The sequence below is a fragment of the Rousettus aegyptiacus genome, unplaced genomic scaffold (assembly GCF_014176215.1).
Source record: "Rousettus aegyptiacus isolate mRouAeg1 unplaced genomic scaffold, mRouAeg1.p scaffold_m13_p_2, whole genome shotgun sequence".
NCBI lineage: Eukaryota > Metazoa > Chordata > Mammalia > Chiroptera > Pteropodidae > Rousettus > Rousettus aegyptiacus.
Window position 1 is genome coordinate 71,596,348 of NW_023416295.1, and position 14,680 is coordinate 71,611,027.

General features: G+C 31.8%; 1 protein-coding gene across 3 annotated transcripts in view; it reads left to right on the forward strand.

The window, feature by feature from the left end:
• The window catches only part of LRP1B (LDL receptor related protein 1B), a 1,622,137-nt gene that overhangs the window by 1,588,305 nt on the left and 19,152 nt on the right, over window positions 1–14,680 (forward strand). For 2 of the 3 annotated variants that reach the window (XM_036236558.1, XM_036236559.1), the window contains exon 87: window positions 141–254. The exons of the other annotated variant lie outside the window; for it this stretch is intronic. In XM_036236558.1, the coding sequence (XP_036092451.1) occupies window positions 141–254 (114 nt within the window). The remainder of the gene's footprint in view (window positions 1–140; window positions 255–14,680) is intronic. 3 annotated transcript variants of the gene reach the window in all.

Here is a 14,680-nt window from a genome sequence, read left to right on the forward strand (position 1 = left end):
TGAGAGAGAAGTAAGCATACCTGAGAAAAATTTTATTCTTCTTTTAACTATCCCTGTATGAAATAAATCTGAAACGTATTTGGCAAAAAAAGTAAAAAATCGGAAGCTTTATTTAGCTATATTTTACTGAAATTCTGCAGATGCTCTGTGGGGTTTAAAAGTCAGCGCTGTGACCAGAAAGAGAACCCTTGTGATCACTACTGTCAGAATGAGGGGATTTGCACTTTAACTGCGTTTAATGAGCCAAGATGCAAGTAGGTTTAACCTTCCACTTACTGCTCTGCTTCGTGTGACATCATTTCGGGCCACAGTTCATTGGCTTAAATCATGCACATCCACATGCATTTCACAGTGTATACTTAATCTTGGGGCTCATCTGTGTCATACACACTTAACCTTTGCTTCACTTACCAATGATTGTATGCACCACAGTCAGCTAGAAAATCTAGAAATAAAACAAGGGAAATGAAAAAGCTCATGAAGCTAATAAAATATATTTGCTAGAGTAGTGTCTTTTAATTAGAGAAGTACAGAAGCAGGTGTTTTTAGACTCTAGTATATACTCTACACTCTATTTGGAATAGTGGTTTTTATTTAGTGACTGTTCATTTCAAGTACTAGTGAAATAATGTTATTTTGTTTCCTAAAATTTTACTGAGAACTGTCTTCCTTAATCAATAAGACTTCTTTACAGAAGAAATATTTACATGCTAAAGAAAATTCAGAAATTTTATTTCTTAATAGTTTAAATAATTATTTCTTAATTCTGTTTGTTCATAACAGACTCATTTCCTCTGATAAATTTCATAGAACACCTTTGGGGAAACAATCAATGTTCGTCACAATGAAAGTTATTTTCTAATTTTTATTTGAGCTTTAAAGACGGATCTTATCTGACATACTCTTTAGTTTCCAAGGTTATAAATAGAAGCCTTTATGAGCACCTGATAATTGCCCCTGGTGGTGTACCTAATAATAGTTTTAAAGCACAACTGTACTAAATTCAAGTCATTCATTACAAAAACTCTGCAGTTTTTTTCATGATAATCTATTTTTTTCTTTAGGAAAATATTCTTTAGATAATAGTTGGAAGAATATGGAAAGTGTTTAAAATAATCACAGAAAAAATTTATATTTTTTTCTGGAAGATATTTGAATATGTTAAATCAATATTTTTATATCAAAACATCCAGAAATACCATTTTAAATCTGATTCTATAAAATGTGTATAAACTGATCTGCTAAGAAATTGATTCACTTCTCAGTTCATACCTAGGTTTAGTATCTCATATAATCGAAGACAGGGGATGGATACTTTTTAATCCAACTTTTGTCCTGCCTTTACTTTTCATCCTCATTATTTAGCAAATATTTATAAAACCCTGAAAATGTGCTAAATTCTAAACAAGTGATGATGAATGAAATTAAAACCTCGACATCAAGGAAATCACAATTAGAGGAGTTAGAAATTTTTAAGTGACTAATTAACCTACGATAATCTAGGTGTGAACACGGACCATAAGGCCAAGGAATCTTAGTAGGGTAAGTGACTCATTCAGAATGGGAAATGAGAACGTCTGGAAGACTACAAAAAAAAACAACCTTTGTTATTTATGTAATTCATGTAGTTCGGTGAGGTCGAGAAGAGTGTTTTGAAAAGAAAAGATAACATAAGCAGAGACACAGATACGAGATTTAATGGCATCTTTGGGGAAGAGTGAGTGGTTTAATATAGCTCCAATTAAGGATGACTGTGGAGTTGGCAAGGGGAGAGGTGTAAGGCAACAAAACTAAAAAGGTAAATTAGAACTTAATTTATGCCAAAATTAGAGGGTTCCATAGGATCATGAAAAGAATGAATAGGCAAAGAGAGATGAGGCAGAGGTTTGTGCTGAAGGAGTTTGCTTTTGAAGGTTACATTTGTCAGCATGTGGAAGAAAATCCTAGAGATCAGCTGTTGGGACCCTACATCAAAAGGTTTGACAACACTTCAGATGAAAAGTAGTGAGAGCTGGAAGCAGGACAATATAATTGGAGGAAAGAATACTAAGGACAATAGATTTATGGATATTTCAGAGTTTGTAAATCCAGAGTGATCCTTGGCTAAATATTGATTTAGCTTCTTTCATTACTTCATTTTTTGGACACTGGCAATGCCTGGTTAGAGGTCCAATGTTTATTTATCTTCCCCCTCTCTCATTATTCCCAAAGTACACATGACATTTTAGGCCCACCCTACCTTCCAGGGACACGGCCTTTCCAGAGAATGCCCCTGTGTCACCAGAATAAGTATCTCTCATGGGCATAGCAGCCCACAAAAATATTCTCTTCCATTTTTCACTCTTACCAAGCATCATCAGAGACACCTGACCTTTTAAGGCAATAATCAGCCTATCTGATAAACTCAGCCAGGAAAAAAATATTAATTGGAGGGAGTTAGTGCTAACACCATTTACTTTTATGTATCTTTATCTCTATCTGCATTTGGGTTTATGAAAATTTTGTAGGTGCCTCGGTTTTCTGTGCCCTAAAATTTATTCTCATGGTAGGAGTAATGTTCACTGAATTCCTCAAATCACTTGACATAAAAGAAGCATAATGAAGATAATTACATTCTGTTATCATTCATTCATTCATTCATTCACCAAATATTTATTGATAACCAATGGGTAAGAACTTGTATAAATTTGGAAGGGGAATTATTAATAATTAAAGCTGGGTTAGCAAATATTTTATGAAAAATACTACCTTAAGCACTTTACACATTTTATGTATAAAATTAGGATTTATATAATTATATTATCATTATTATTATCTGGTTGTTATCCTTATTTTACAGATAATAACCTGAGGTTATATAGCAGGAAGTGGTTGATGTCTAAGACTTAAGTGAAAGTGACTCTTGTTTGATTCTAAATTCCATACCCTGGTTATAACTTTTATGCTGTATTGCTTTCTTTATACTATATTAACACACACACACACACACACACACACACACACACACGAACACAGATCAAGGGAGAAAAAGAGATGGGGGTGTGGAGAGAGAGAGAGAGAAAGAGATTTATTGTAGGAATTAGCTCATGTAATTATGGAGGTCAAAAGTCTCACATCTACTGTCTGCAAGCTGGAGAATTCAATTCAAATCTGAAAGCTTCGGAACCATGGGAACTGATGGTGTAAGTCCAAGTCCAAAGGTCCAAAATTCAGGAGTGTTGATATCTGAGGGCAGGAGAAGATAGAGGTCTCAGATCAACCAGAAAGAGTGAATGTGCTCTTTTTCTGCCTTTTTCTTCTATTCAGACTCTCAATGGATTGAATTATGCCCAGGTGATCTTTACCTGGCCTACAGTTTCAAATGCTAATCTCTTCCAGAGACATCTCCATAGTCGCACTCAGAAACAACTGGGCATCCCATTTAAATTGTCACATAAAATCAACTTACATGCATATACACACATGAACGCACATACACATTACGTATGTATACAAATTTTGCTTTTTGTTACTGTAATGACCTGAATTGTGTCCCTTCTAAATTCATATGTTAAAGCACTAGCCCCTTAATACTTCAGAATGGACTCTATTTGAAAATAAGGCCTCTAAAGATGTAATTGTGTTAAAATTGGGTCTTTAGGGTGGACTCCAATCCAATATGGCTGGTTTTCTTATAAAAAGAGGCAATTAGGACACAAAGACATCAGACACACATACAGAGAGATGATGATGTGAACACACAGCAAGATGATGGCTATCTGCAAGCCAAAGAAAGAGATCTCAGAAGAAACCAGATCAGTTGACACCTTAATCTCAGACACGTAGCTTCCAGAATGTAAGAAAATACATGTCTGTTGTTTAAGCCACTGAGGCTCTGGCATGTTTTTATGGCACCCATAGCACCCATAGCTTTTGATACTGGAGTGGGTACTACTGTAACAAGTACCTAAAAAATCAGAAAGCGGCTTTGGAACTGGGTAATGGATAGAGGCTGGAATCGTTTTGAGACACATGTTAGAAAAGGTCTAGAATGCATTGAAGAGACTATGGTATTGTGCATTAATGGTGCTTCTGGTGAGATCTCAGATGGAAATGAGGAACATGTTATTTGAAACTAGAGGGAAAGTGATTTTTATAAAATGGCAAAAACTTATCTAGATTGTTTTCTAGTGTTTTGTAGAAGATAAAACTTATAAAATATTAACTTAAATATTTAGCTGAGGAGATTTCTAAGTAAAAAGAAAAATATTAAAGGCGTGCCCTAGTTTTTCCTTGCAATTTATAATAAAATGTAAGAGAAGAAAGATAAATCAAAGGGATTATATTAAGTAAAAAAAAATTGAAGATTTGGAAAATTCTTAACTTATTCATATTGCAAAAGATGAGAAAATATGTTCTGGAAAAAACATCAAGAGTGTGGATGGATGATTGCTCTAAAAGGATTCCAGACCCAATTCATGGATCAAGTCAACCCTATTACCGTCAATGTTGTCTGTTTGGACTGACAGAGATAGAGACAGAAAAAAAAGGAAGAAAAGCAGGCAGAGTTCTGATATTCTACAAGATGAGCCAAGAGAGCTATCTGCTGAAAACATGCATTATACTTCAAGAACAGGGAAGAATGACCCTGAAGGCAGTTCAGAGATTAGGCAGGGCTGCCACTGTCATCACGGTTCCAGAGGGCGCAGGTGTCCATAGGGCAGGGCCAACTCCTCAGTTTCACCAGGTCAGTCTGCCATCCCCAGGGCCAAGAGAAAAGAGTTTCTGTCCAGAGCCTTGGGGTATGCTGTCCAGGGCCTCAGAAGTGGAGTTGCTGCCCCCAACTGAGGTAGTGATGAGTTGCCACCACAGTGGGTCCAGTAAGTAGGGCCCCACCCTGCTGGTCCCAGAGGACAGAGAATCAAACACAAAGATATTATTCTTGAGCCTTAAATATAAAATTTGTTGTGTTAGATTTCAGACTTACTGAGGACCTCTGACCCTTTCTTCTGTACAATTTCTCCCTTTTGTAATGGGTTAAGAATTTGAGGGCTATTGGGATGAGCTGAATGTATTTTGTATACAAGAAGGACATGGATTTTGAGAGACCAGAAGATAAGCGTTATGGGCTTATTGTGTACCCCCCAAATTCATATGTTGAAATCTTAACCCTCATACCTTGGAATGTGACTTTATTTGGCTTTTAAATAGGTAATTAAGTTAATAACCTTCAGAACTGTGAGAAAATAACTTTTTGTTATTTAAGTCACTTGGTCTGTGATAATACGTTATGGAAGACCTAGCAAATTAAAACAATCACCATATGCATTTTTGGTTAGGGAGTCCACTGTTAGCCTCTCTGTTACAAATAATATTTTCATAGAATTTCCCACTTTTTCACACCTTCTTTTTGTTATAAATTTTCTAAGGCGGAGCAATCCCTCTCCATATAGACCCATCTCATTGAAGATCAAGGAGATATTGAAATGTGCTCATAAACTTCTCCTGGAAATAAATCAAGGCTTAGAGATTATGAAAAATGTAGGGGACAATGAGGAAGTCAGGGATTCTTCTCTGTAGAGATCTTTTTTCTGTTGTCTGGATTCTGAATACAGATTCAAATCCTGATTCTGTACACATGAGTCTCCTGTATTGACAGTGCCAGAGAGATTTATTTATTGGCTGGTATTGTCACTCTCAAAGTGAAACAGAGAGTAAGAAAGCTTTCTTGATTCTACAGCAAGATACAGTAAGTGGAAACAGCACATATTTTGCTGTCATGCTACCTGGATTTATATACTCATTCTTCCAATGACTTTTGATGTGGCCTATAGGCTTCTCTAAGCCTTAGATTTTTTGTTTTCATTAGGAAAATGGTTCCTAAAGAACTAATAGTATGTACATATAAAAACTTCCATAGTAAAGACATGTCATATAACATAATATTACTCTGAAAACCTGTTTAGAGCCTCTGGATGCTCAATGTCTGCTTTGATTTTACCATGACTATGACTCCAAACTTACAATTAACTTCTCTATCTTTCAACCTTCATGGTATAACCCTGTGCGTATGGTTTCATTTTAGGTAACTTGCTGAAGATGTTTTGGGAATCCCAAACTCTAGCTTTTGTTTTTGGCAAGCAGCTCCTGGCTGAGATCTTAGCATTGTAGTTAGTTGCAAATTTGAAAACTTCATATTTGGTTTTGTATACACTGTATTTTTTTTATCTGATTTTTCTTCACACTTTACTTTTTTTGAGAAATTACTAAGGGGTCTTTATAATATTAAATCAACCAAAATACAACTAAACCAACACTTTTTTCATTTGGACAGACTTTGGTAGGGAATGATCTAAAGATTTCCTCTCAGACTAAAATAAAATAACCCCTCAATGGCAATATTAAACAAGGTATTTTTTTATTGGACTGTGGATATTTTAGAAATAAAAATTAATAATTATGATAGTTTTTTAAATACCCATGTTTCTTAGTAATAACCACTGCTATATTTGGTTTTTATGCATTCAGTTTCTTTATGCAAATATACATTAGTATTCTGTATTAAAATGATAAATGCACTTCTATGTTTATTTACTTTGCAATACTTAAGAACATCATTCCATATCACTGTGTATAATTAGATGCTTTTATTCACAATGGTTTCCCAATGTTCCATTGTCTAGATTTTCCCTACTTTATTTACTTAACCATATTTCATTTACTAATTCTTTTGTGTGTGTGTGTGTGTGTGTGTGTGTGTGTGTGTTTTATTCTTTTGTTAACTATTTTTGTCTAAGGGTAAAAACTTATGTATGTTAAAATCTTAATTTGTCTCTCATTAGTTTTCTAAGATTAACACCCAGAAATAGAAATATTACATCCAAAAGTATAGACTTTATAAATCAAACTAGTGATAATTTGGAGCAAGTTAGTTTATCTCTTGGTGTCACATATATTTTGTCAGTAAAATGATGAGTTTGGACTAACTATTCACTAATGCAAGCCTACAGAGCATGTGTATTTAAATCTAAGACCCATATGAACTTTTGTTTAGAAAATGGTTTAAAATTAAATTAGTTATAACCTTAAATACACAGTTACCCCAAACCCTTCTGAAATATCTATGAAGACACAGAGTAGACAAAGATTCCCATTAGCCATGAAATTAAGACTAACAGAATCTGTTGTTAATACTATACAATAACTGAAGAGCTAATCATAATATTCTTATATTCTTGGGTCACAATTATATATTTATGTTTAATTTTTTTCTATAGTTTTATAATTTATTCTCCTGATATTTTAAAATACTGTATCAGGCTATATCTAGGTATGTAAATAGCCTATTTATTCCTAACTTCAAGAAATATAATAGTTCTTTACATCTATTTTGTATTATAATCCCTAACATATATATTCACAGTCTATAAATTAGAATTACAGATATCCACCTTTCATTTTATTCTTACTTTGCCCTTTCGGATAACAAAAATACTGCCAATAGTCTTTTCCATAGCCACTCATTAAAAAATATTCATCGAGCATCTATATACCAAAAAATATCTTAAACACTGAAGGATATATCAGTGAATGAACCAGACACAAATGTTTAACTCATGTAACTTCAAAGTTAATGATTATCTCTTATTGATAAAATTTGAGTTATGCTTTTTAATAATAGTTTTCTGTATAATTTATGTTCTCTTAAAAAAGAAAAAAAAAAACAAGTTTTAAAGATTATTTGTATCATCTGAAAAGAGAGAACCAAGAAGATCTAACTTTAATATTGCATTGCTTTTGAAATCATATCAATTTGAGCACTCATTGTTTTAAAAATGTCAATATAGAAAAACTCCAAGACATTTCTTATCATATATATTGATGCTTTTTTGGCCAAGATAAATTCTCCATGTGGTCAAAAGCAAGAGAGCACAGCTAGTTTTTATGTTTTACTTCATTTTGAACAAAAGCTAAAAATAACTTGCTGTGAGCATTTCTCTCCAATCTATTCTTTTGTTGTTGTTGTTGTTAAATTTACATGAGTATCTGTTTTTTATCTTGTTTGTTTTGGGGAAAAATGGTTTCTTACAAAATTATCACTTTTCTCTGATCATCTGTGCACATGTGTGTGTTATATTTTTCATACTATTCAGTGATATTTTATATTTTAGGGTAGAATTGATCTCACATATGTGGTCTTTGGACATGAAACATATTTCTATGAAATTAGCCTTGGAATGCTGCTTGTTCTACAACATGGCCTTCTTCAATTTACATGTCTTTTTTTCTCAGTTATGCTGTAAATTTCTTCAAGTAAGAGGTTCTGTCTTAATTGCCTATTTTGCCACAGCAGCTAGCATGTATTCTGCATATAATATGTTCTTAACTATTGTTGCTTAAAAAAATATCTTGTCACCTGTATTGTATTTGTGAGATCTGACAGACTGTGACATTATCATCTTTCTTTCACCATTATAATATCATATTGTACTTTGTTAATAAATTGTCAAAACCTATGAGAGTCAGAAAAAATTAGAAAGGGATTTATTTTATCATAATTTTTGGTAATCTTTCTCATTTTTATGATACCTTTTAAAAGTACCACAGGGTGTTTCAGGTAAAATATCTCTTTGAATAAAGAACTAAATAAATAGCTGAATTCACCAGAAGTAATTAAGAAACTTCATTTTATTCATTTTTTGTCTCTTCTCCTCATCTTTTTTTGTTGTTTTTATTTTGGAATTCTTTCTCAACAATGAAAAGAGAATAGAAGTAAAGTAAGATATAGTCCCTGCCCTTGAGGACCTCTGAATCTATTGTGGAAAAAAGATGATGCAAGAAGAAATACGGCAGAGACTTAGAAGATTTGACTGGTATAATATAAACAGTGCTGGTGGATGAGTATGGACAGTAATATCGGTGACATAATTTGGAAGAACATAGAAAGCTTAGCTAGGAATTTGAAATCTATTCTATAAGCAGTAGAGGAACACTAAAAACATTTGAAATATGAAGTATTATAGTCATATGGATATTTTAGAAAGGTCTTGACATGGCACTGCGCTGGAATAAGAAAACATGCACCTGAAAAATAAATTTTAAAATGAATCCCAATGTGCAATGTAAAGGAAAACAAAGTTTTCTTTTTTGATTAAAAAAATGACTTTTAAAAAATTATTTGTTGGTAAACAGGGCACAAAGAAGAGACAAGTGACAAAGGACATTATATCTCAGGACTGCAGTTTGTTTAGCCTTTTATTTTTTCTTCTATTTGACTCTTTTGTCGTTGTAATGTGAAAATGCTAATAATATCTACTTTCTAACATTGTTTTGAAGATTAAGAAATGTAAAATATGTGAAAAACATAGAATATTGTCTTTAACTTAGTAAACGTTCACACACACACACACACACACACACACACACACACACACACACAAAGTAAAAATGTAAAGCCCTTATAATAGACCAAACACAAAATGCTAAGAACCTAGTATAATTTGGACTTCTGGGAATTTAAAGTTGAAAAATAAAGTGTGATTAAAAAAAAGTATTGTTATTGAAAATAAGGCAAAATATGGCCTAACTATAAAATTAGCGGTTTAGCGACAGTGATAGTAATAGTGACTACAAAGGCAGCTGCAATAAGTAAAGCCCAGTTCGAGTCCTCTGAGAGACAACAGAGAAAGAAAGGACTGTGTTACCTTAGGAAATAGAGACAGGAATTAGCTTTATGAACATTTTCGAAGTAGATTTTTAAAATGCAGTGTGATGCAAAATGAATATATAAATACCAAAGGGACATTCATTAAGAGAATGATCTGAATTAGGCATTTTATTTTCCCTGGTTTTGTGACTGTTCCAATCTAATTATTTTATTAAAAGTGCAGCATTATTTTATAATTCCTTAGAAGCAGAGTGAGAAAGAGCTAAGGAAATGTGCAGGTACTACAGAAGCCTTTTGGAGCTTTTGGAGAAAAGATTATGGGTTCTGTTTCTGTCACAAATTTTTAAAAGGTAGAAATTCTTCTATATTATAACAGCTAATTAAGGCCTTGGCTTCTCAAAATATTGGCCTTGCAGAAAAGAAACTGCACAATTTACTCTTCACTGATCCTGCTGTCAAGATGAACAGCATTCCATGTGTGCTAGTGAACCTGCAGCCCCTTAGAGAATATTTGAGAAGAGCCCAAGGAAGTTGTCATGAGTGATTTCAAACAGATCACAGTTTTTCAGCAGGTGTATTGAGTAATTCAACTTTAGCAGTCTGTGTTGTCCACATTTCAAGAGTCAGGTCATTGCTTGTCCCTTATTTGTTTTGTGCCCCTTGGCATATTATCAAAGCACAAAATATGAAATGTGCATCTCTTTTGGAATAGTAAAGGCCAAGAAAAGCTGTCACATCAATATCTGTCCTTTATGATCCCTGCTTACAAGTTGTAGCTTGTTCTAGCTTTCACCAGGCTAGCCATGCCATTGAAAAATAATGGAATAGAGATATCACATTTTTCTGTACAAGTTTAAAGTCCATTTTGTGCTTTGAGTGTACAAGTAACACTATCTGACAAAGAATAATTATTGCATAGATCTATATTGTGCAGCTATTATTCTGAAGCTTTGATGTAGTCACATTATTCTCCCTTGTTTTGGGGGTATGTTCTTGAGCTTTAATATAAGCAGTAAATCAGAATAAACAAAGAAACCAAATACAATATAACTACATATTATTTTTGTTTGTGCAATCGTTACCTTTTTAATAATTAAAATTACTTTTCCTTTTATTGAACTACTTTCCCTAAACTTTACTGCTATAAAACACACACACACACACATAACACACACATATTTCAAATGCTTCTAACAATAAAGTTTTATTTCTTGCTCATATTCCATGGTGGGACAAGAAAACTATATCAAACAACCTTTAGTCTAGTATTTGATCCCAAATTAACTTTATGTGATTTCAAGAAAAGCATCAAATGCATATGGTTTAATTAGCAGCATTGATTTAAGAATAAAAGGCATAATTTTTTTGTATTATCATTATTTTCATACTCAAAATCTTGTAATAACACTTTCTGATATCCCTACCATTGTCCCCGATTTGAATAGGATTTATATAGCTTAAAAAATACTCAATAACTGCAACTGGATATGCCGGACACCTTTTTCATAGTATATTTTCAATTGTACCACCTGGTACCACAGGAGGGAGTTTCTATTTTTTTTTTTTAAGCCTTTATTATTTACTCATATCGTGTTACCTGAATATTAAATATTCAGGTAACAAACTAGTTACTTTGTCTAACTGGCACAAAGCAGAAATTTTCACCTCCCATGGTTAGGTATGTTTTTAAGCCGATTTTGGAACTGGCCATTCTTCTTGGCAACATGTAGATAGAACTTTCTATTAATGTTGCAGCATATATTCTCCCCCCCCCCATCTTTAGTGATGAAATTGTAACCACTGTTTCTAGTTTAATAGCCTACTTTTATGTCTTCAATTACATCCACTATATTACTTAATACTAATTTTATGATTGTTCTTTTTCCTTCTCAGTTGATGCATGTAATATATTCAGTTCAATAGAAATTGTCTACTCATTCTAAGAAACACTTATACCTTTCAGATCTGCTTTCAATAAAATTTCCTGGAGAATATCTAGATGGTAAAAGTTTTCCATTACTAGAGATTTCACTTTTTAATATTTATTCAGTCATCATTTCACACTTCATTGGCCATTTCTGCTCAAGTGGCCTGCACAGAATTTTATGTTTAAACATTTCTAACTTAAACCACCCAATTTTAACAAACTTTCTTTTATGGATAATTTCTTAGCAAAATAGATTTTATCTTTTCTTTTATATTTCTCCTTACTTTTTAAAATAAATCACTTTAAGTAACCCATTTTAATAATTTTATTGTTTTCATGGCCACCACTTCGATCAAAAGATATTAATTTTTATTTGTCCTAAAATAATTATTGTTCAGAGTGTATTGAACATATTATTATTTTTTTACTTCATCACATTAACACTCCTCAAAAATTGAAAACTCTTTCTGACCAAATTCTCTTAATATTAAAGTAAGAATGGTTTTGTCATACTAATGCTATCAGTACTAAGTAACACAATGATTTAATATAATATTTTAAATTAGTTATTTATATTATTATAGAGTTGAATCCAGTGTACTTATCACAACAACATAAATTTTAGATACTACTTTAAGCTTTTTGAAGAAAACAAAGGAGGATAATACCTAGCTATTGCCATTTAAGAAGAAATAGTCAAATTTATATAGAGAACATCATTTTGGAACCAACACAAAATGTAAAGTTGATATTTAGAAAGATAGTACCATCCTTTAATAACATGCCTCTATCAGTGCCAGAGACAGAATATTAAGCATCACTGATTGCAGGTTTGAAACAATGCGGTAATTCTTACAACTTTACTACTGGACAAAACAAATAAAGAACTTATTTTCTTTTGTTCAGACAACATTTGACTTTTATTAAAAGACTGATACTCTCTTGGGCATGAGAGAGCAAGGAAAAGCATTTGTTTCTACTCCTGTATTGAATTAGAAGGATCATGGCATTATCATAGAAAACAATGATGAAATAATAACCACACATTTTAATTCCACCACTTATTAGTTATGTTCTTTGGGGCAAATCATTTGAACATGTGCTTCTTCATTTCACATGGTGCATAATTCCAACTCACAGGTTATTATAGAAGTTAAATAAGCGTATTTTTCATATGAAAATACTTATCCTAGTATATGGTACAAAGTTCAGCACATATTAATTGAACTTTTCACAAAATTTCATGTCGAAGTTAAGTTAGAAAATTTTTGAGGCATTTCTGAAGAATTAAGAATCATTATGCATATTAATATATACAACAATTTTATCTCAGAAGGTTGTGAAAAAAAATAACAGATGAAATAATATTTTAAAGTAATCAACAAACAGGTGAATAAATATTCAAATATCTGTCCCAAATGCAATGATTTTTTTTTTTTTTTTTGCATTTTACAATACTATCTACAAGGAGAGGGGGCATAAAAAGTACTGGGGTCTATGTAGAGTGTAAATCTTCAAAGTTAGAAATGTCATGAAAAAGTAGTCATGATTCACTCAACACCAAAAGAAATTTTCAGAATTAATCAGAAAAAATTTTACAAGTGACTTTTATTTTTTCTTCATATAGTATATGAATATACTATTGTGTAAAACTGGTGCACAAAATGTAACCATTTTCTAAAATTTTTATTTAAAGAGGCTTTAGAATACTAAAATTTGCATGACAAGTTTTCTAAGTTTTCTTTAATTCTTTTGTGGCATTTTTACCTCTGTGTAGAAAGAAAAGGGCAGATTGAAATATTTTTCTTTCTGAATGTCTTCATCATTATGCTTAATAAGAGCATCTATCATATATATATATGTATATATATATATACACACACATATATATATGGAGAAATTCAATTTTAAATTGCTTTAAGGTTCACCTTTGAATTTTACCTTGATTAGAAGAGTCCCATGACCTTTATATTTGATGAAAAGAGGGAGAGAATATTAATCTTATTATTTTGTTTTGAAGTCTTCACAAGGCAGAAGACTCTAGACCACATTTCTGCAAAAAAACATGTGTAGTCCACATAAGTTGATCATTGTTACAGTGAAAGACAATACCTAAGATTTTGATACACTTCAGTATTTTATATCTGATTTCAGTTCTCCTTATAACAATCACTCCACTACTTCAGAGCCGTCATTATTTTGGACAGTTTAATTATATGTCTCAGATTTAGGCAATTAAATGTAAAAACTATTTCTTTGTAAATATAATATTTTATCCCTTTAAATAGGCCAAACTTATTTTGATAGTCTAAAAATGTTTATTATGCTTCCTAGTAATATTTGCTAAGCTACTGCCTTTACGCAAAGATATTCCCCTATGCTACAGGAAATTATAATTTAAACAGATAATATTGTAACTATACAATAATTCCACAAACTCTTAAAGGATATAGTAAATTAATTAACTACACATTTCATATAGTAACATTCAGATAAGAATTAGTTACCAAAAACAAAAGCCCACTCATTTTTTCGAGTATTATGTAAAGAACTTCTACTAATATCATTTACTTTTTCGAACAATCATACATATTGTTCTCATCCTAAAAATAAAAAAAAATAAAAATGATTGAATACTATTTGGTCTAAAAAATATTTTTAGGAATATAATAATAATTTATCTAAAATATTTCTTGAACTGTGATTTTGGAATTGCTTGCATGAGACTCATTTCGTTAAAATGCAAATTCCTGAACAAAAGTTCAAGCTACTAAATGAAAATCTCTGATACATGGTATTCCAGAATTTCAATTTGATAATAATTAGTTTAATCTATAACATAAAGAAAATGTCATAAAATACAGTTAAGAACACTTTATACATATAATTAAGAACATTTTATACATATTACTACAATGAAATTATAAGAATACATTTAAGAAAACAATGTAGCAGTAAATAATCTTTCTTTTTAATGTCAATAGTCCATATAGAAGGGGAGAAGTCAAAAAGAATGTTAATAATTCTTTACTAGGCAGCTATTGACTTCAAGATACTGCAAGGAGCAATATCTTCATATGTTGTGAGGAAAAAAGGATAAACAATTG